At 38.2% G+C, this 23,251-nt stretch overlaps 1 protein-coding gene across 2 annotated transcripts in view; it reads right to left on the reverse strand.

Annotated features, from left to right (window-relative positions):
- Positions 1-23,251, reverse strand: part of IQGAP2 (IQ motif containing GTPase activating protein 2) — a 287,896-nt gene that overhangs the window by 85,627 nt on the left and 179,018 nt on the right. For both annotated transcript variants that reach the window (XM_032626071.1, XM_032626073.1), the window contains exons 10-13: positions 17,099-17,262; positions 13,858-14,018; positions 8,856-8,980; positions 1,453-1,616 (exon numbers count right to left, since the gene is read on the reverse strand). In XM_032626071.1, coding sequence (XP_032481962.1) covers positions 1,453-1,616; positions 8,856-8,980; positions 13,858-14,018; positions 17,099-17,262 — 614 coding nt within the window. The remainder of the gene's footprint in view (positions 1-1,452; positions 1,617-8,855; positions 8,981-13,857; positions 14,019-17,098; positions 17,263-23,251) is intronic.

Genomic DNA, 23,251 nt, shown 5'->3' on the forward strand with positions numbered 1-23,251 from the left:
AGAGAAACCCAGGTCTGTCTCTATCCTGCACCCAGAAGATCCCAACTAGTGAACAGAGTAAAGTAAACCTGTGTCGAGTAAAGACCTTGTGACAAAGACATCACTCACCACCCACTGACCTGTGTGACAGCCAGAAGTGCCCACGAAAATACTAGCTACATTATTTCAGCACTTTTTTGGGGTGACATGCTCCATGTCAAATGCTCTACACTTATACATACACACACTATAATCAATGTAATTATATGTTAATATGTAAAAATATAAATATATATCACTCATTTATTATATTATGTAATCATTTAAGCCTCACCGTAATCCTATAAGGTAGGTACTATTATTCTCATTTTACACATGCGGAAACTGAAGCACAGAGACTTTTGGTGGCTTGACTAAAATCTCTACCTAATTTGTGGCAAAGCCAAGGTTTGAATGGTGCCTGTCTCCAAAGCTAATACCTTTAGCTTTCGATGCTGTGGCACGCGCTACAGCCACAGCTACATCAGTGCAAACAGCAGGGGGCGGTCCAGTCCTCCTTGCTGACAGGGTCCACTCTCCTCCCCAGGGGTTTGGGGACATGAGGTCAGGTTTGAGTCTCATTCTCCCAGTCACTGGCCTGGCATTCAAGCCACAAGTGGTTACGTCCCAGGTAGCATCAGGTGATAGGTCTTCCTCTCCACTCAGTTCTTCCAATAGTGGCTAGTATCTGGGGGATGTCTCACAACAACAGTACAAGCTCTGCCGCCAGATAAAGCCCTCTGCTCTTCAGTGGGACCTGGCCAGGTCAGTTTCCTCTTGTGCCTAGAACAAACCAAGCTGGTACCCATCTAGCCCTGCCATTACCTGCCTGCATTATCCTGCTTCCCACTCACCAAACCAACTCTTCCTTACCCTTCAGGAGCAGCTCCTGTTCTATCTCCACACCAACCTACCTTAGGGCTCCAGTTCACAGAAATCCCAACCATCTCTGAATCACTCTGGGCATCCCTCGTCTTGACATTTGGTCACATACCCATCTCTACTGCTATATAACTATTCTATATGAGAATGCCCACTGTCTTAGTAACTTTCTAAGCATCTTGAGGATAAGGACAGAATATTCAAACGGTATCATGTGTTCCTCGGATCCCCCTTTCCCCTACCAGATGCCATATACTGCACCATGAATACAGTGTGTGCTCAGTAAATATCCAATAACTTGGACTGTGAACAAGAACTCACCCACAGTGCATTTTTAGTGAAAGAGTAGAAGCAGTCAGCAGCTCTGGAGCTAGTTTCCCCCTCATGTTTGACACCAGGAAAATAACAGCCCTATTAACTTGTAATCTGATCCATACATAGATAAGCAAATTATGAGCTTTAGGAAAAATGGGTAAAAAAAATCCTCCCTCTTGCCCCTCTGTCCCCAACCTGGTCTGTAAATTTAAAAGAAACACACCTACTAAGACTTACCATGAATTTCTGTGTTTTAGCCTGGTATAAAACATCCTGGTAGTGCTGGGCAGAGTCTGGGTCCACATCTTTAATCCTAGCAGTGGGTAGCAGCAGACTATCTAAGGTTTTCAAAGGATCTCTTTCATCAATGGCTTCATTGATGTACCCTACAGCTACAACTCCTAGAAAATAAAGGAAAAAAGTTTCCTTTTAAGTCATAGTACATTATAAGTTTTCTCCAATCACCTATAGCAAAGATTGAGTTAGAAACGGGGGCTGAAGAAACCACACATATACACACACACACACACACACACACACACACACACACAAACTGCAAGAGCTAATAAACAAGTACAGCTAAGGCTTACATAGTAGGTCAATGTACAGAAGTGAATTGTATCTTTCTATAGTTGCAATGTGCAATCTGAAAATGAAGTTAAGGAAAAATTCTGTAATAGACTCCAATTACAAATATATTACAATTACAAAAAGAATAAACACTTAGGAATAAATTTAATAAAACAAGGATGAGACACAGACACTGAAAATTATGAAACACCATTGGAAAAAAAGACCTAAATAAAGGGGAAAATCGGCCCATGTTCATGGATCAAAAGACTTAACATTAATAAGATGGCAGTACTCCTCAAACTGATGTACAGAGTCAGTGTAACCCCTATCAAAATTCCAGCTGCCTTTTTTTTTTTAAAACAGAAATTGACCAGCTGATACTAAAATTCACATGGAAATGCAAGGGATCAAGAAATAACCAATGCAATGTTGGAAAAAAAAAAGAGTTGGAGGACTCTTCCCAATTTCAAATTTACTACAAAGCTACAGTTAATATTGCATGGTACTGACATAAAGACAGACTTAAAGATTAATGGAATAGAATTTAGAGTTCAGAAATAAACCTTTACACGTATAGTCAATTGATTTTTAACCAAGGGTGCCAAGACAATGCAACAGGTAAATAACAGTCTTTATAACAAATGGCACAGACAACTGAATGTCCACTGCATAAGAATAAAGTTGGACTCCCTACGTCACATCATACACAAAAAGTAACTCAATATGGATCATAAACCTACACAAAAAAACTTTAAAATATAACTTTTTAATCTTTTAGAAGAAATTTAAGAGTAAACCTTTGTGGTCGGCAATACTTTTTACCTGTGACCACCAAAAACATAAATAAAAAAAAGAAACGAATACGTGGGATGTTGTAAAAATTAAACCTTTAAGAGGTACAAACGATTATGTATAAAATAAGCTATAAGGATATACTGTACAACATAGGCAATACAGCCAATCTCATAAAGTAACTACAAACAGAATATAACCTTAAAAAATTGTGAACCACTGCATTAAACATCTGTAACTTATACAATATCGTAAATTAACTACACTTCAAAAAAAAATTAAACCTTTTGGGCTTCTCTGGTGGTGCAGTGGTTAAGAATCTGCCTGCCAGTGCAGGGGACATGGGTTCGAGCCCTGGTCCGGGAAGATCCCACATGCCACAAAGCAACTAAGCCCGTGCACCACAACTACTGAGCCTGTGCTCTAGAGCCTGTGAGCTACAACTACTGAGCCCCCACGACACAACTACTGAAGCCTGTGCGCCTAGAGCCCATGCTCCGCAACAAGAGAAGCCACAGCCATAAGCCCGGGCACCACAACAAAGAGTAGCCCCCAGCTCGCTGCAACTAGAGAAAAGCCCACATGCAGCAACAAAGACCCAATGCAGCCAAAACTAAATAAAATAAATAAATAAATAAAAATTAAACCTTTTATGTTTCCAAGGACACCCTCAAAGAAAGTGAAGACAATCTATAGAATGGGAGGAAATACTTCCAAGTCTGATATCTGATTAAAAAAACCCCTTAAATACCTGATATACAAGCATAATAACTATATAAGGAACTCTTAACAACAGAAAGAGAAAAAAAATTTAAAACAGGTAAAGGACTTGATCAGGTATTTCTTTAAAGAAGATATACAAATGGCTAATAAGCACATGAAAAGATGCTCAGTATCACTAGTTGTTAGGAAAATGCAAATCCAAATCACAACGTAATACCACTTCATAACCACTAGGATGGCTATATTAAAAAAGGCAATAACAAGTGTTGTGAAGATGGGGTGAAATTGGAACTCTCATACGTTGCTGGTGGGAATGGAAAATGGTAGTCACCTTGGGAAACAGGCAGTTCTTTAACATATTAAACATACAACTGCCATGTGATCCAGCAGTTCCACTCCTAGGAATATACTCAAGAGAAGTGAAACCATATAGTTACACAAAAGCTTATACTTGAATCTTTATAGAAGCAATATTTATAATAGCTAAAAAGTAGAAACTACCCAAATATCCATCAACTGATGACTGGATAAACAAAATGTATATCCCTAGAATGGAATATTACTTGACCTAGAAAGGAATATGAAGTATAATGATACATGATACAACATGGATGAACCTTGAAAACATTATGCTAAGAGAAAAAAGCCAGACACAAAAGGCGCCATATTACATGACTCTATTTATATGAAATATCCAGAATCGGAAAATCCATAGAAAAAAAGTAGATGAGTGGTTGCCAGGGGTGGGGGGAGGGGGAAAAGGGAGTGACTGCTAACGGGTATAAAGTTTCTTTTCGGGGTGATGAAGATATTCTGAATTTAGATACTAGTGATGGTTCCACAATTTTTTAAATACATAAAAAACTACCATAAAAACACAATAAAAGTGTGAATTTTATGGTATATGAATTATATCTCAATAAAGCTGTTATAAAAAGGGGAGCTAATCTGACATACGTAAGTAGCAGCAGAGATGCTCATTTCTAGTGTAACCCTCACTTACATAATAATGCCAAAGTACTGGATGATGGAACCATAGAATAGCAGAGCTGGAAGAATTTAATGTAGAGATGTACAGAAAAGAAAACGGAAGTGCAAAGAGATTTGGATATACACTATTAGTTGGTTTACTCTACTTCACCACTCTGTAAAGAATGCCAAAGAGACAGTTCAAAACCAAACAATTCCCTAGAGTGTTAGCAGAGTGACTTTCAAGGTCAGTATAGTCCAGTGCTGTCCAGCGGAATGTTCTGTGATGATGAAAATGTTCTGGGCCATCCAATATGGTAACCAGTAGCCACATGCACCTAATGAGCATTTAAAATGTGGCTAGTATGAGCCACTATGGAGAACAGTATGGAGGTTCCTTAAAAAACTACAAATAGAATTACCATATGACCCAGCAATCCCACTACTGGGCATATACCCTGAGAAAACCATAATTCAAAAAGAGTCATGTACCACCATGTTCACTGCAGCTCTATTTACAATAGCCAGGACGAGGAAGCAACCTAAGTGTCCATCGACAGATGAATGGATAAAAAAGATGTGGCACATATACACAATGGAATATTACTCAGCCATAAAAAGAAACGAAATTGAGTTATTTGTAGCAAGGTGGATGGACCTAGAGTCTGTCACACAGAGTGAAGGAAGTCAGAAAGAGAAAAACAAATACTATATGCTAACACATACATATGGAATCTAAAAAAAAAAAAAAAAGGTTCTGAAGAACCTAGGGGTAGGACAGGAATAAAAACGCAGACAGAGAATGGACTTGAGGACACAGGGAAGGGGAAGGGGAAGCTGGGACGAAGTGAGAGAGTGGCATGGACATATATACACTACCAAATATAGATAGCTAGTGGGAAGCAGCTGCATAGCACAGGGAGATCAGCTCGGTGCTTTGTGACCACCTAGAGGGGTGGGATAGGGAGGGTGGGAGGGAGACGCAAGAGGGAGGGGATATGGGGATATATGTATATGTATAGCTGATTCACTTTGTTATAAAGCAGAAACTAACACACTATTGTAAAGGAATTATACTCCAATAAAGATGTTAAAAAAATGTGGCGAGTATGACTGAAGAACTTCATTTTACATTTTATTTAATTTTAATTAGTTAAAATAGCCACATGTGGCTGTCAAGTGTAGGTCGGCTCCATAGAAATGAACAAAGTCATGCATGTTTGGGGATATTTTTAAGGTTCAAGTGTGGATAATTAATGTCACAAATTCTCTAATGCGGGCTGCTAAAATTACATCTGGAACCCTAATTCATGGATGTACCAAAGGATGAATAAGCATATCCACCAGTTTAACCTTCTACTATCTCTACTACATACAGGATCTTAGGACATAGACTGTAAGGTCCAGGAATGAAAAGCACAGAAGCCAAGCCATGCAGTTGGAAAAGTTTTTGAAAGTCTAGTACAAGGGATCTATTTGGAGGTCACTTCTCAATACTACCTTATTCTTAAAAATAAACTATCATCCAGTCATAAAATACTATAGTGTATGTATGTATGGGTGCATTTTTCATGGATATAGGTATACATGTGTACACCTACACACACACATACATTCACATACTAACAGGGGGCTTCCACTTCCCAAGTGAGTGCTCATGGACAAGAATTAATAAAGAAACTAAACATTAATGAGAAGTAAGCTTAGAAAATAAACATACTTAAAGCCAAACATTCTCTCATTTTGTCAGTTATTTTTCTTCAAAAACAATCAGAAGCCACTCTACAAATGTGATATGCTATGAAACAGAATACATACTTCTAATTTTTAAGAGGTATCTTCATTTTGACATTCAAATTAAAGTAAAATATTTAGCTAAGTATCTCCTGAATGAATGACCCCATAAAGACCATTGCTAAGAATGAAAAAATCTGTAGGAGAAAAGGGACAATCTAAAATGTCTAGAAATTATTTCAGACTATAATACTCCAATATGGTGGAAGAAGCAGCTAAAATACTTCTCTAACATGCAAGTTAGGTTATCTCAAAACATTGGAAGAACTTGAGAAAGTCTAAGTACTACCCACATACAAGGTATTATCATTTCACCCCGTAATATTTATACACTGGAGAACATGGAATACTTATATCATTCTCTGGAAGTGACAGTTGACCCCTTATGTCAGTTGACCTCCTTGGGTTAACTGTTCTAAATAATTTTAAACATCCCATCCAAAAATGATCTTTACAGAACTACATCTAAAAAGAGAATGTGTGTTCCTAGCAGCTGATCACCTGGGAATGAGTACATTCCAGCTGACTTGATTGAAATCACCTGCTTAAGTTTTTGGTGTGTTTCTAAGAATACAAGCTGCTGATGTCATAGTAAATGACTTCATAGGAGCTGAAAAACCTTCCCATAAGTCCCCTGGGTCCATCTGCATCACTTCCTCTGTTTAAAAATAAAGAGAAAATCCCATTTGAGCACAGATTGCTGAGCCTCAGTTCATGGCCCACTGATCTAAATCATCCTGTGATACTATAACATTCTAGTCCAAGGAGAGAGTGGGCATTCCCTTAGAGGTGTTGCATTTGAGACAGCAGATGAGGTAACTCACAAAGAATGGTACCTACCAAATTTAAAAAGCAAAACTTCACAGGAAGAAAACTTCCTTGTCTAAGTTACCTGGTTAAAATAATACTCCTCTAAGGCTCGACTGGGAAAAGTAAACTTTCCATTAAGAAATCAGCAGAGCATCCAAATCTCAGGAAATGCATTTAGCAGCTTCTCCATTCAATTCACCTTCCACGTTTATCATTTCCCATTAGCTACACACCTCATCCACACCACAATTCAGACATAGGATTGGATTCTGGAGCGTGTGGCAGGGGTGGGATGGGGAGAGTAACGCCCTTTCAAGATGCCCATGAAAAGTTCTCAGCTCTTTCAGATGATTTAATTTCTATATTGTGCAATTGGGGCCTACTCGCAATGGTATATTTATTTTAATTTAGCTGTTAAAGCAATTACCTAAACAGATGATATCAAACTCAATAATTCAAGAACTTTCAACAAAAATACCCCGTTTTGACAAAACAACAAACCAAAACAGAGAGAAGTTAAATCTTTTATATTAAGTCCCCCAAATTCTAGAAAGGAAATATTAGCCTCTAAAATTACTATCCTGGTTATGGCATATATGCTTCACGCCGAGACAGCTAAAAGAAATGTGATAATGGCCGTGTGAAATGTCCCATGGAGAACAACTTAGTACAGTTACCTAGGTAAATGTCATACAAATCCAAAGAGATTTTCGCTTAAAAATATCCACCTACAAAAGACCACTTTCTTTCAAAGTTATACACATGATACTGTTTTTCTTTTCCTGGTAAAAGCAAAGGCTCTATCTGATAATCTGGGACAAAAAATGGCAGGTCCTTCCTCGTAGCCCTTTGTCAATGTCAAGAATGAGAGTAAAACTACACTTGTTCAGTACTGAGAATTAACGCACCTTCACCTGTATAAGCAGGACATACATAAGTCACCAAAGCAAACCTGGATTGCGCATGTTGTCCCAAAGAATAAGGGAAAAGTTAGAAAACAAAGATGGAACATGATTTTGTGTTTTGCCAACCGTTGAGTGGCATTAGCCAAAGCACCCAAACCATCGCTGGAGTCTGAGAGTGTGGAGCTGGGGAGGATCAAGGAGGAGGCAGGATGGCAGGAAGCTGGGGACCTGAGCTTTGTAAGCGGACACACACACCAGGCTCGTCCCCCACGCTGCCCCCCACTGATGATGTTGAACATCTGCTTACATTAGTGCTTCCCTCGTAACTAGCACCTGCCAAGAACTACCAGCTCCCAAGCCAACATGCCAGAAAAGAGCCAAGTGGGTGATGTGTCAGCCATCTGAGGCAGGGATCCCCAAATGCCTCACTGAAAGAAAACGCAGAGAGGCAGCAGAAACTCGTGTGGTCACAAAGCAGCAATTATACTCATTGCCTAAGTTACAGAGCTCCCCATTCGTCACTCTGTTTTTATAAGTAAGAGGCAGGACAGGGAAGCAAGCTGACATTCACGAAAGCATGTCTCAGCGCACATCTTCTTGGACTGTCCACTTTCATGCTCAGTGCTCCTAAGTTCTAGAAACACAGCAAATCACCATGATTTGAGATCATAAAACAACAGTTAGACTGTGTTGCAATTTCTTCTTAGGGCAGGAACATGTGTCATATTTCAGAAAAACGTCCACGTACATGAAAGGTCAAAATAAAGTTGAGTGCTTGCTTAAAAAGCTGAGTTATTTACAGCAGTCATCTTTCAAGTACCAATAAATAGAAAGATATTAGGACTTGTATTTATGTACTTTTATTCTATCCTTTTATGGCTTATGTTTGCTTTGTAATGTTTATAATATGTTGGGACAGTAGTACAAAAGTAACATTTACATATAAATACATACAGACTTGTTAGGGGAGAGTGTTCTCATAGGGCTCTAGGGCAGCCCTGATGTAGAGGACCGTTTTGTCCAGCTACCTTATTCTCCCACTATAACTAGAGAAGGATACTGTTCCATACTTACGGTCATTTTCTTCTTGAATTTCAATATTAACCATATCAATACAATTCTGAATTTCATTCCAGCTTAAGCTGTCTTGCCCTTGGGATAAGGCCTCCAGTTTAATGGAGAGTAGTGCATTTGCGTAACTGTAGAAGAGAAAACAAGCATGATGCTAATCAGAGACGTTCATTCTTTGTTCATGTTATGCATCTTGAATTGGACATGCATCTTAAGTTTGACACATGTGGCTCAATGTGACGTTATGAGGTTAGACCAATAGGATAAAGGCAAGTAAAATTGTCTTGTGCAGCTTTGTCAACATACACCAAGCTCACTTAGACTAAGGGTGTTTTTTCGCTTAAAAATACTTTTAGGTAACAATGCTTTTTAATGCAAGTTCCTCAAATTCCAATCTTGCACTTAACTCAAGCAAAAAAACTCAAAGTTCTTAACTCTGTGAAATTACTTGCTTTTTTTAGTAACTATTTTTCCTTCCCTTTGTATGTCTTAGTTCTGCTTAGTCTCCAGATGAGTATTATGGGATAAAATTCGGAATTACCACGGTTCCTAATCTTTCCATCAAGGGTCCCTTTTTTTTTTTTCTCGTTCATTCCCCAAATCCAAGCCTTGAGAGGCCTTTTTTTTTTTTTTTCTGTAACCCTAACACAGCTGGGTTACCTTGTGGCCTAATACTTCCAGTGACAAATCAAATAAAAAGCAAATGCTGTTCCAGAAACCCTGCTGAATAACACACATCTTCACTGCCTGTTTTCTTGAAGAGGTGGTGCCTCAGCTGACCCAGAACATCCTAGTTTCCTCTTCACCTGCCCGTTCCTCAGGCTTCAGCAGCCCCTCACCACCTCTCTCCTAGGTCCACTCACCGCCATTACATTCTCTCCCCTCATTCTGATCCCTGACCCTCCTCACTCTGTGCAGCCCTCTGGAAAATAGTTTGGCCAACACTCTGATTATTTTTCCTGTCTTGAGAAATTTTAGGAAAAAAAGATGATCCACCTTGACATATTACTAAGAAACTTTCATTTTTCAATCATCAATTTCCCCATTTAAAAACTATAGAACCGGACTTCCCTGGTGGCACAGTGGTTAAGAATCCGCCTTCCAGTGCAGGGGACGCGGGTTCGAGCCCTGGTCCAGGAAGATCCCACATGCCACAGAGCAACTAAGCCCGTGCGCCACAACTACTGAGCCTGCGCTCTAGAGCCTGTGAGCCACAACTACTGAGCCCGCGTGCCACAACTACTGAAGCTCGTGTGCCTAGAGCCTGTGCTCCACAATAAGAGAAGCCACCGCAATGAGAAGCCTGCATACCGCAACGAAGAGTAGCCCCCTCTCGCCGCAACTAGAGAAAGCCCGCATGCAGCAACGAAGACCCAACGCAGCCAAAAATAAAATAAATTAAAAACAAAACAAAACAAAACGAAAAAAACCACTACAGAACCAATGTTACAACCATAAGCTAACATGAGTGAGCTATTCCAGCCCGAAGTATAGAAACTCAATAGTTTAATTTGCTTGTGCATCTTTACACCAGGGAAATAAAGAGCAATCCTCTATGTACATATTGATTCACTCTGCAGTATGACTTCTGAATAGAACCTACGGATTTGCTAACAGTAGAGGTTCCAAGAAGTAAGATCACATTGAGTCTATAATTGTTTTCTCATTGCGACAGATTTTCTCAAAGTTATGCCTGCTTCAAGATGACACTGAGGTGTCTTCTACTGAGTGTAGCTTGGGAGAGAAAAACATCATTCAGAATGGGAAGTGGGGGAGATGATTCATTCTCTGTGCCTGAACAAGGCATCACCAAACACAGGCTTGAAATTGTTTCAGTGTCCTGTGTGAGATTTTCATTTTATCAAGAGTTATAAACCTAAGAAAATACTCTTCTATACTTACTAGTAGCAATATATACTAAATAATGCTGACCACAATGACAATATGGATAAATGGCAACTTGCACTCGTTAGCATCCCTTATAGATGGGGACCATTCGATAAGAAAGTGCAAAATCCTTACAGGCATTTCATGTCTAACATTTAATGATGACCCAGTGGGAATAAAATGAAAAAGCTTAAGGATGAACACAGAAAAAAAAAAACAAAACCCACAATCACCCATCATTTCTTCAGAAATGAACAAATACTAGCCAAAGGGAAAAATTTTATGAATAACACAACATAGTTCCATAGGCAGATGCAGAGTAGGTGTTTTTGTTGTGTGTGTTTGTTTTTGTGCTTTACAGATGAACAGAAAGGGGCCCGGCTAGGAAGAGTCAAACTTAGATATTTTGGGCTCCAAGGTTATGTTCCCTTAACCACATCATGAAAAGATGACATTAGCTGGGGTGGGAGAAACATGCAAATAGTTCACGGAAGCACCCTCTATGGCAGGAAGGGCTTGGAAGCTCCAGTTACTGTGCCAGGCGGAGATGGGTGATAGGCACCGCGTTCCTGGTGGTGAGAGAAGCATGCATTGGAGCAGATAAGCCAGAATGAACAGAGTGTTCAGATCCATCTTGGCTGAAGTGTAAAATACAAGGAGGGGTGTAGCTGGAGCAAAGGGCAGAACACCACGTTGAGGGTTAATTCAGGTAAGAAGAGAGAACAATCAAATAGAGGAGCATTATAAACAGAGCTACATTTTAGAACAATTAATCTGGGAACAGGGCATGCCTAGAACCAATGCCAACCCTATGTCACTCTTGTGAGAACTGGACAAAACAACCTTTCTGGGAAAACACAGCCTCAAGGGCAGAAGCCATGGTAAACTGGTAGAGACTTGGTAAGAATTCATCCAGGTAGCCCTGCCCAGCACCCGTGTACTATAAAGAAGTACAACCATAAGGGAGAGGCCCAGTGTTCCTTAGACCTGAACACCTGCCAACTTGGGCTTCCAAGAACTGGGTTAAAAGCTGACATGGAAATTGAAATGTTGAGGCTGTGAAAAATCACTTGGGGCCACTGGAATGTTCAATACAAGAACCAAAGGGGGCCCTGGAATCTCATGTCGGTATTGGGTCACCCAGGTGACCCAGAAAGTGCTTAAATGAAATTTTTAAAAGATTATTTGAACAAACACAAATTTTAAAAGTGTTTCATACAGAATACTTGCACTCTGAAGCTGTATCTGTGGCCCCAGCTGAAAATCACAGGTATAAAACTGGTTCTCAAATGGGGTTTGGGACTATTTCCTTAATGGGTTATTTGTAAATTGGGATGGGGGGAAGAGAGGATTTTTGATAATCAAAATGGGTGATTTGGAGGGAGGGGGGTACTGTTATTTAGAGGGAAGTGGCCAGGGATGCTCCATATGTGTCTTGATCATTATTTTATCAACAAGCCTCATTAGACTATTAGGCTTCATAAGGGAGTGACCAACTTTGCCGTCTCTAGCACTGAGAGAGAAGCAAAGCCTAGTTACATAAGAATGAATGAGAAGAGAAAAGACAGGGTAAGACCAATTTGGAGGTTATTACAAAAGCAAAGGTAAAATGTCTAAATGAGATGGTTGCTGGGAAAGGGAAACATTATGCAGAGGTATTGTGCACACATATTGGCTACTGTTGGGGCGAAAAGTGAGCAGACTATTCACAGCACAAGGGTGCCTCACAGAGGGTCAGAGGAAAACTCAAGTTAACTCGAGTTTCTAAGCTTGGAGGAGAGGATGGTGCCATTAATATAAACAGTGGAGGTAGAAATAAATTACCCTGGAAATAAACTCTGAGGAGTTATAGGAACAGGTGGTCAAATTTAAGTAGCGTTAAGAACATCAGTTTTTCCAAGATGACTAAAAACAAGGAAAAGCCACTGTTCTACTCTGGGGCCATTCTCTACATAGACAAGTGGTCAAACACCATTTTAAAAAAAGTCTAATTTTAATCTTTCCTGTACAACTGTACGTGACCCAAGAGAATTACCTATTTCAGCAGTTCCAGAACCAGTATCTTGACAACAGTGCTTTTGTCAAGATCTATGCAGACATCTCCCCCTGGTGGTCACAAGAATCCAAGATGGAAATTCACTCATTTTAACTTGGGCTTTTGTCTTAATCTCTAATGCGCTCCTTCTTCCCGCCCCTTAATTTTCTCTCTAGATCTGCTATAGTGTTTTATAATTCTATCAACAATACTATCTAGTAGTTTATTTCAGGAACATGAAATAAAAGACACTAAGTTGAGATTGTTACCCACTGTCGTGATCCACTGTGGTCTCAGGATTCCTTTGGTTTAATCGTCAAAAGAATGTAGAGAATGGACTTGAGGACATGGGCGGGGGGAGGGTAAACTGGGACGAAGTGAGAGAGTGGCATGGACATATATACACTGCCAAACGTAAAACAGATAGCTAGTGGGAAGCAGGTGCATAGCACAGGGAGATCAGCTCGCTGCTTCGTGACCACCTAGAGGGGTGGGATGCGGAGGGTGGGAGGGAGACACAAGAGGCAGGGGATATGGGGATATATGTATACATATAGCTGATTCACTTTGTTATACAGCAGAAAATAACACAATATTGTAAAGCAATTATACTCCAGTAAAGATGTTAAAAAAAAAAAAAAAAGAATGGGGATTGGGGCCCAACTGCCCTACTTTGGGTCCACAAATCCAGATCCAGTTTCCTCATCAGTAAAACAAGAAAATTGGACTGGATGATTATTAAAGCTGTTCCCAACTCTTCTACATTCTGTCGTTTCCAAAAGAAGCCCAAGGGAAGGTATGCTTTCAACATGTATTTTTTGCCTATGAAATAATTTTTGCTAATGTCAAAGACAGTCAGTAACTGCCATAGGATCCTCCTTAGACTTTTTGTTCCTCTAAAAGGAATACTGTGAAGTAGGATTTGAACATTAGGACTCTCAGAACAAAGTAGTCTGGCTTTCAAGAAAATAAGCATGGGTATATGGATTGTTTCAGGAAGGAACAAATCCTTCAAATTGGTAGAACAAATCTATCAAACACATATTTCTGCACTGAAAGGAGTTTTGGAAAATGTTCCCTTACCGTTCCACGTATGTCTCGTCCAGACTGTTGAAGCCCATTGTTGGGCTTCTGAGTTGATTCTGCACAGACACAAGATCGTTGCTCTCCAAGGCCTGGTTTAGTAAAGCTACAGCAGATAGCATTTCCACTGCAATCAAGAGCTCCTCATGGGCCAAGTAGTTCTGTTGGAAAACATATGGCGGTATAAGATCCCCAAATCTACACAGCCCGTGTATGTGATAGGGGTTCAGAATGTACACTTCTTTATTCTTTGAAAAGGGTAACAATCTGTTACCCTTTTCAAAGAATAAAGAAAAGTCAAAGATTGTGAGAACCCAGGACCAACAGGGCTCCCTGGCCACCTATCTTTCATTGGCTTTAAAGAACACGTCAATGGCTTCTGGGTTTTCCTGAGATGATCATTTTGGGCACTGAGTTAATTACAGTCCTCAGTTATGATTCCACAAACATCTGCATTGCCATAGCTGATTCCTACTCGCAGCTATTATATCGGCTGCTAACAGGCTCAATCTTACCAAATAATGAAGCCACAGATTAGATAACGTTGTTACTGTCTGCAAGTGCAAGGTTAAGGTATTAGTATAGCTAACGATTTTCAGTTTGAACTAAGGGTAAGGAAAAGGGGAGAATTTAACCTAAAGATGATAACCCCAGAGAAGTAAATCAGTCTTTAAGCCAAGAATATTGATTCTAATTCCAAAAAAAGTTAGTCTAAGTCACACTTTTATAAATGGGTAGAAATTTTTAAACATACCCTAAGGTCTAGATATTTGAAGACATGTGAGGTAAATCTTAGTGAAAAGCAAGTAAGGATTGGGCTTACTTAAAAAGTACATCTCAGATTACAGAACACTTTCCCCCTTCAATGTTGTCTTCCTTTTAACCATTTTATACTGACTTGGCCCAACTTCAAAAGGGTTATTTCTTCCATCATACTGAAGGAACATAGAGGGAGCATGAAAACAAATTTTTAAAAACCCTGATATCTATCTTTAAATTTAGAATATTATATATTTCATATATATAATATGTTTATATTAAAATGCATTATAGCTGATTCTCCACAGAAATCTCTCAGCAAATTGATTTTAGACTAACAAAGCATAATTTTACGTTCCAAAGCAAATGGGAAGAAGGGTTTTTATAGGGAACAAGTAAATTTTATCCAAATACCTTACATTAACTATGACTTTAACATATAAGGAAGGTATCAAATTACAGGTAAAGAGCAGAATGGAATCATTTGAGATTCACCACAACTATCTAAAGTGGTACACAGCCAAAAAGATAAGGACAAATAAAGAAAAAAGGGATGAATGTGCTAGAGTGTAAGTAGCCTTGGGCTTCAAAGCTAGAGAAACAGGGACAATAATATCAAGAGAACCTACGTGCAGCTTAAGGAAATAACTTATTTTTCTTTTATTACAAAATACAGTTGACCGCTGAGCAACACCGGGGTTAGGAGCGCTGAACCTCCACGCAGTTCAAAATCTGCGTATAATTAATCCTCCATATACCTGTCCCTCTGTATCTGAGGTACTGCATCCCTGGATTCAACCAACTGCGTATGATTTGGTAATATAGTACTTACTATTGAAAAAGATCCACATATAAGTGGTATGCGCAGTTCCTACCCGTTTAAGGGTCAACTCTAGTATCTTTCTATTTATAGAATCATGTCTTACTAAGCAAAGATAAGAAAACAAACCTTACTACCCAAGCCCTTTAGTGACATACACTTCATTAATTTTTTTAAATAAAGAATGCCACTTATTTTTTGGTTTTTTAATTTTAATTTTTTTGGCTGCATTGGGTCTTCGTTGCTGCGCGCGGGCTTTCTCTAGTTGCGGTGAGCGGGGGTTACTCTTTGTTTCAGTGTGCGGGCTTCTCATTGCGGTGGCTTCTCTTATTGTGGATCATGGGCTCTAGGCGCACAGGCTTCAGTAGTTGCAGCATGTGAGCTCAGTAGTTGTGGCACGTGCGTCCTAGAGCACATGGGCTTCAGTAGTTGAGGCATGTGGGCTCAGTAGTTGTGGCTTATGAGCTCTAGAGTGCAGGCTCAGTAGCTGTGGCACACGGGCTTAGCTGCTCCGCGGCATGTGGGATCTTCCTGGACCAGGGATTGAACCCGTGTCTCCTGCACTGGCAGGCGGATTCTTAACCACTAAGCCACCAAGGAAGCCCCTACTTTTATTAATTTTTAATTCATGCAAACATTTATAGAGATTTTCACTTTTTAATTATTTTTCTTTTCTTATCATAAAAAACAAGATAATGCTATATATTTCAATTTCATTTTTTCCACTTAACAGTAGGGTGTGCAATCTGTTATTAGTTAAACGTGGTTTATCTTCTATATAGATACAGAAGATATCTGTAGTATCTTCTCAGTACTATAGATAATACTGTGAAACATCCTGGTATACCTGTGAATTACCTGTTTATGCTTTTGGCCTCCTCCTCTTTTGTTTTTTTTGGTGGAGCAGTACTGTTTTTGCTTTTCAGATTCATTGTCCTTCCATGTTTCCTTAGAAGTTTAATTATTTTTTACACTTAACCTTTCATACCGGCGATTTATTCTGTTATGTGTAGTGAGGTAATGTTTTCTTTCCCACATGGTTAAATACTTCTAAGGATTTCATTATTTTCCCCATGTCTTTGAAATATTAGCTCTTTCATAATTGAAATTCTTGGTGCTGCTTCTAGTTCTGTTCATTCTGTTGCATCGTTTGGCTTAATCCTGTACTAGTGCATATGCTCTTATTTACTGTGACCTTATATGATTATTACTGCTTAATACTATTAGCATTGCAAGGAGCACACAAAGACAAAAATCAAAGCCATGGTGCTAATGTTCTTGGTTGCAGATTTCTAGAAATGCAGATTCAGAGCTTATTTTTCTATATCAAAAAACATTAGATATTTTAAAATGTTTCAATATAGTTATTAACTTATCCCAAGTTCTTCAAAAATCACACAGAGAATGAGAACAACTAGTTTTCAATGTGTATTTGTGTAGAGCCCTGCCTGCATTTCCCACCTATGCTCTCAGATTCTTTAAGGAGATGAAAAGCAGGAGTTAAAGAGGAAGGTGGCCGTGGAATTGGTACAGGGAGGCCAATGAGACCAGGGATTGGTACAAATTAAACATGCTACACTCCCACTCACCTTTCCTCAACAGCACTCCTCATTGCTAGGACTCAGAATAACATCTCCGTACCTGGAGTCTCCTCTGACTTACCATAGCGCTCTGTTTCTGGAGGTTGAAAAGTTCATTCTGATACATTGCACCAGCAAAGGGATAAACAGTGGGCAGCTGGGCCTCTGGTTTCTGCAGTGCAAGCAGTGTGTATTCAGGGTCACCTTCCCGAATAACAGTGTTGATGTGGTCCACTGCAGCCAGTCCTGAGGGTCAGAGTGACATTCTGTCAGAACCTGTGCCTTTCCCACTGCAGCCTGACCCAACCAGCCCATATATCCAAGGATTAGAACCTAAGTAGTTACTTTCCTTGAACTCTGAAAAGCTGTCGTTGGATGGTAAGCAAAGCCTTGGAAATGGTAGCTTGTAATTGGAAGTCACTCTAATCCTTGCAGCTAGTCCCTAAAAGAAGCTCAGCATTGATAGAGCTGGAGTTATGAGGTCATTCCTGCCTAGCATGACTTCCCTACAAAATCCTTCCTTTCAGGACCAGCTTTGGAACCATCTCTCCATGAAGCCTTCACAGTGTTCCAGTTCCTGAGAACTTCACACTTCGGGAATCCTGCAGTCATTGCTCTTTACGGCTCTTTGTGTGTAAGCACTGCCTCCCCAAGGAGATTAAAGACATGTGAAGGCCAGAGAAGCAAGGACTTGCCCTATGGCTCTATCCTCCCTCTATATCAGCACCATGGGAAACCCACAGGAGGCACTCGGACACACTGCCACTTGATATGGAATGGTTATTAGTTCTCCAAATATTAGTTCTCCAAATATGCTCTCATCTCTTGTGTTCTGTAAAGTGTGATTCTTAGGGAAAAATAATTTCAGATATGTTTTAAAAAATATTACAACCAGAATTCATATGATTACATAATTCTGTGTTAGCACGGTACTCCCATGTGTTAGTATGGTTCTAAGAACCCCAGTGGATGCCTGAAACCATGGATAGTACCAAACCATTTATGTACTGTTTTTTTTCTGTATATACATACCTGTGATAAAGTTTAATTTATAAGTTAGGTAAAAATATTAACAACAATAACTAATAATAAAAATTATAATAACATAAGTGGTCTCTCGAAATATCTCTTTTTTAATTGAAGTATAGTTGACTTACGATATCATATTATTTATAGGTGTACAACATAGTGATTCAATATTTTTACAGATTATACACCATACAAAGTTATTATAATATTAACTATATTCCCTGTGCTGGACATTACATTCTTATGACTTCTTTATTTTATACTGGTAGTTTGTACCTCTTAGTCCCCTTTACCTATTTCTCCCATCCCATCCACCTCCCTTCTGGCAACAACTAGTTTGTTCTCTGTGTCTATGATTTTGTTTCTGTTTTATTTATTCATTTGTTTTGTTTTTTAGATTCCACACATACACGAAAACACATAGTATTTGTCTTTTTCGGTATGACTTATTTCACTTAGCATAATACACTCCAGGTCCACCATGTTGTCACAAATGGCAAGATTTCATTCTTTTTTTTTTTTATGGCTGAGTAATATTCTATTGTATATATATACACCACATCTTTATCCACTCATTTGTTGATGGATACTTGGGTTGCTTCCATGTCTTGGCTATTTAAAATAATACTACAATAACATTGGGGTATATGTATCTTTTTGAATTAGTGTTTTCATTTTCTTTGTATAAATATCCAGGAGTGCAATTGTGTAGGTTCCATTTTTAATTCTTTGAGGAAACTCCATATTGTTTTCCATAGCAGCTGTGCCAATTTATATTTACCAACAGTGCACAGGGTTCCCTTTTCTCCACATCCTCACCACAACTTGTTATTTCTAGTTTTTTGATGATAGCCATTCTGACAGATGTGAGTTGATCCCTGATTATGGTTTTGATCTGCATTTCCCTTTTCATTAGTAATGTTGAGTATCTTTTCATGTACCTGTTGGTATCTGTAGGTCTTCTCTGAAAAAATGTCTATTCAGGTCCTCTGCCCATTTTTAAATTAGATTGTTGTTTTCTGAGACTGAGTTGTATGAGTTCGTTATGTATTTTGGTATTATCCTTTTACTGGTCATATCACTTGCAACTATATTCTCCCATTCAGTAGAATGCCATTTCATTTTGTTAATGGTTTCCCTTCCTGTGCCAAAGCTTTTAGTTTGATATGGTTCCATTTGTTTATTTTTGCTTTTGTTTCCCTTGTCTCAGGGGATAGATCCAAAAAAATATTGCTAAGACCAATGTCAAAGAGCATACTGCCTATGTTTTTTTCTAGAAGTTTCATGGTTTCAGGTCTTTCATTTAAGTTTTAATCAATTTTGAATTTATTTTTGTATAAGGCATGAGAAAATGGCCTGGTTTCATCCTTTCACATGTAGCTGTCCAGTTTTCCCAACATCACTGTCTTTCTCTGTTGTATAGTCTTGCCTCCTCTGTCATAGATTAATTGACCATATGTATACGGGTTTATTTCTGGGTTCTCTATTCTGTCCCATTGATCTGTGTGTCTGTTTTTGTGCCAATACCGTACTGTTTTGATTATTATAGGAGTAGAGTTTGAAGCCAGGGAGGATGACACAGTTTTGTTGTTTTTCTCAAGATTGCTTTGGCAATTTGGGGTCTTTTGTAGGTCCATACAAACTTTAGTATTATTTTTTCTAGTTCAGTGAAAATGCCACGGGTATTCTGATAGGGATTGCATTGAATCTGTAGATTGCTTTGGGTAGAATGGACATTTTAACAATATTAATTCTTCCAATTCATGAGAATGAAATATATTCCCATTTATTTGTGCATTATTTCTTTCAGTAATGTCTTCTAGTTTACAGAGTACAGGTCTTTCACCTCCTTGGTTCAATTTATTCCTAGGTATTAGATTTTTTTGATACAACTGTAAATTGTTTTCTTGTTTTCTCTTTCTGATGGTTCATTATTAGTGCATAGAAATGCAACAGATTCTGTATATTAATGTTGTATCCTGCAACTTTATTGAATTCATGTATTAGTTCTAATGGTTTTTTGGTGGAGTCTTTATAGAGTATTATATATGTAGAATCATTTCACCTTCAAATAGTGACAGTTTTACTTCTTCCCTTCCAATTTGGATGCCTTTTATTTCTTTTTCTTATCTGGTATTGTGGCTAGGGCTTCCAATACCATGTTGAATAAAAGTGGTGAGATGGGCATCCTTGTCTTGTTCCTGATCTTAAGAGGAAAAGCTTTCAGCTTTTTGGCACTGCGTATGACGTTAGCTGTGGGTTTGTCGTAAATGGCCTTTATTATGTTGAGGTATGTTCCCTCCCCACCCATTTTGTTGAGAGATTTTGTCAAATGCTTTTTCTGCATATCATCATGTGATTTTTAGCCTTCATTTTGCTAATTTGGTATATCATGTTGATTGGTTTGTGCATATTGAACCATCCTCACATCCCTGGAATAAACTCCACTTGATCATCATGTATGATCCTTTTAATGTACTGATGAATTCAGTTTGCTAATATTTTGTTGAGGGTTTTTGCATTTATGTTCATCAGGAATACTGACCTGTAATCTTCTCTTTTTTTGCAGTGTCTTTGTCAGGTTTTGGTATCAGAGTAATGCTGCACTCAGAATGAATTTGTAGTGTTTCCTCCTCTTCAATTTTTTGGAATAATTTGAGAAGGACAGGTATTAACTCTTCTTTAAATGTTCAGTAGAATTCACCTGTGAAGCTGTCTGATCCTGGACTTTTGTTTGTTGGGAGTTTTTGTTTTTTATTTTTAAATTACTGACTCAATTGCATTACTAGTGATCAGTCTGTTCAGATTTTCTTTTTCTTCCTAATTCAGTCTTGGAAGATTTTATGTTTCTAGGAATTTATACATTTCTTCTGGGTTGTCCACTTGGCTTATAATTCTCTGTAGTATTCTCTTATGATTCTTTGTATATCTGTGATATTGGTTGTAACTTCTCTTTTACTTCTAATTTTATTGATTTGGGTCTTTTTTTCTTGATTGAGTCTAAGGGTTTATTAATTTTGTTTATCTTTTGAAAAGAACAGTTCTTCGTTTCACTGATCTTTTCTACTGTTTTTGTTTTGTTTTGTTTTGGTCTCTATTTCATTTATTTCTACTCTGATTGTTGTTATTTCTTTCCTTCTACTAACTTTGGGCTTTGTTTATTCTTTTTCTAATTCCTTTAGGTGTAAACTTAGGTTGTTAATTTGAGATTTTTCTTTTTTCTTGAAATAGGCCTGTATTCCTATATACTTCACTCTTAGATCTGCTTTTGCTACGACCCATAAATTTTGGCAAGTTGTATTTCTATTTTCATTCATCTCAAGCTATTTTTTGATTTCCTTACTGACCCATTGGTTTTTTTAGTAGCCTGTTGTTTAGTCTCCACGTGTTTATGTTTTTTCCAGTTTTCTTCCTGGAATTGATTTCTAGTTTTATACCATTATGGTCAGAAAAGATGCTTGATATAATTTCTATCCTCTTAAATTTGCTGAGACTTGCTTTGTGGCCTAGCATGTGATCTGTCCTGGAGAATGTTTCCTGTGCACTTGAAAAGAATGCATATTCTGCAGTTTTGGGATAGAATGTTCCGTAGGTATCTATTAAGTCCATCTAGTCTAATGAGTCATTTAAGGCCACTGTTTCCTTATTGATTTTTGGTCTAGATGTTCTGTCCATTGATGTATGTAGGGTGTTAAAGTTTCCTAGTATTATTGTATTATTGTCAATTTATCTCTTTATGTCTGTTAATATTTGCTTTACATATTTAGATGCTCCTATGTTAGATGTATATATGTTTAAACATTACATCCTCCTCTTGGATTGACCTCTTTATCATTATGTAACGTCCTTCCTTATCTCTTGTTATAATCTTTGTTTTAAAGTCTATTTTGTTTTACATTTGGCAGGGTATATATGTACGTGCCACTCTCACTTTGTCCCAGATTACCCTTCCCCCTCCCCGTGTGGATAGGGAGGGTGGGAGGGAGGGAGACAAAAGAGGGAAGAGATATGAGGATATGTGTACATGTATAGCTGATACACTTTGTTATAAAGCAGAAACTAACACACCAGTGTAAAGCAATTATACTCCAATAAAGATGTAAAATAAATAAATAAAGTCTATTTTGTCTGATATGTGTATTGCTACCCCTGCTTTTTTTTTCCATTTCCATTTGCATGGAATATCTTTTTCCTTCCCTTCACTTACAGTCTCTGTTGTCTTTATCTCTGAAGTGAGTCTCTTGTAGGCAGCAAATAGATGGGAATTTTTTTTTTTTTAAATCAATTCAGCCACCTTATGTCTTTTGATTGGGGCATTTAGTTCATTTACATTTAAAGTGAGTATAGATAGGTATGTACTTATTGCCATTTTGTTATTTGTTTTCTGGTGGTTTCTGTAGTTCTCTATTCTTTTCTTTTAAACTCTGTGGTTTGATGATTTTGTTTAGTGTTGTTTGGGTTCCTTTCTCTTCTTTATCTTTTTTTTAATCTTTTTTTTAATTTTTGGTTTGTGGTTACTATGAAGTTTATATACATACACATATATAGATCTCAACGTATCTCTAGCTCTAGTCATTTAAATTCAAATACACTGTAAAAGCTCTACATGTTTTACTTCCCCTCCACATTTTGTTTTTGATGTCATATTTTACAACTTTTTGTGTATCCCTTAATAACTTATTGTAGCTATAGTTGATTTTATGACTTTTGCCTTTTAACCCTCAACTAGCTTTTTAAGTGGTTGATCCACTGCCTTTACCATATACAGTTGTCCCTTGGTATCCATGGGAGAAGGTTCCAGGGCCTGCTGTGGATACAGAAATCTGCAGACACTCAAGTCCCATAGTCAGCCCTCTGTAACCACATCTGTGCATTCAACCAACCTCAGATCATGTAGTACTGAATGTACTTATTGAAAAAAAAATTCATGTGTAAGTTTAAACCTGTGTTGTTCAAGGGTCAAATGTATTTGCCTTTACTAGTGAGATTTTTCCCTTCATGTATTTTCTTATTTCTTGTTATTGCCTTTGTTTGGTTTTGTTTTTGCTGGGTTTTTTGTTTGTTTTGGTAAAGAAGATCCTTTAACATTTCTTGTGAGTTTAGTGGTGATGACCTCTTTTAGTTTTTGTTTATTGGGGAAATACTTTCTCTCTCCTTCATTTCTGAAGGATAACTTTGCCTGGTTCAGTATTCCTGGTTGTAGGTT

Source organism: Phocoena sinus, chromosome 3 (genome assembly GCF_008692025.1).
Source record: "Phocoena sinus isolate mPhoSin1 chromosome 3, mPhoSin1.pri, whole genome shotgun sequence".
Lineage (NCBI taxonomy): Eukaryota > Metazoa > Chordata > Mammalia > Artiodactyla > Phocoenidae > Phocoena > Phocoena sinus.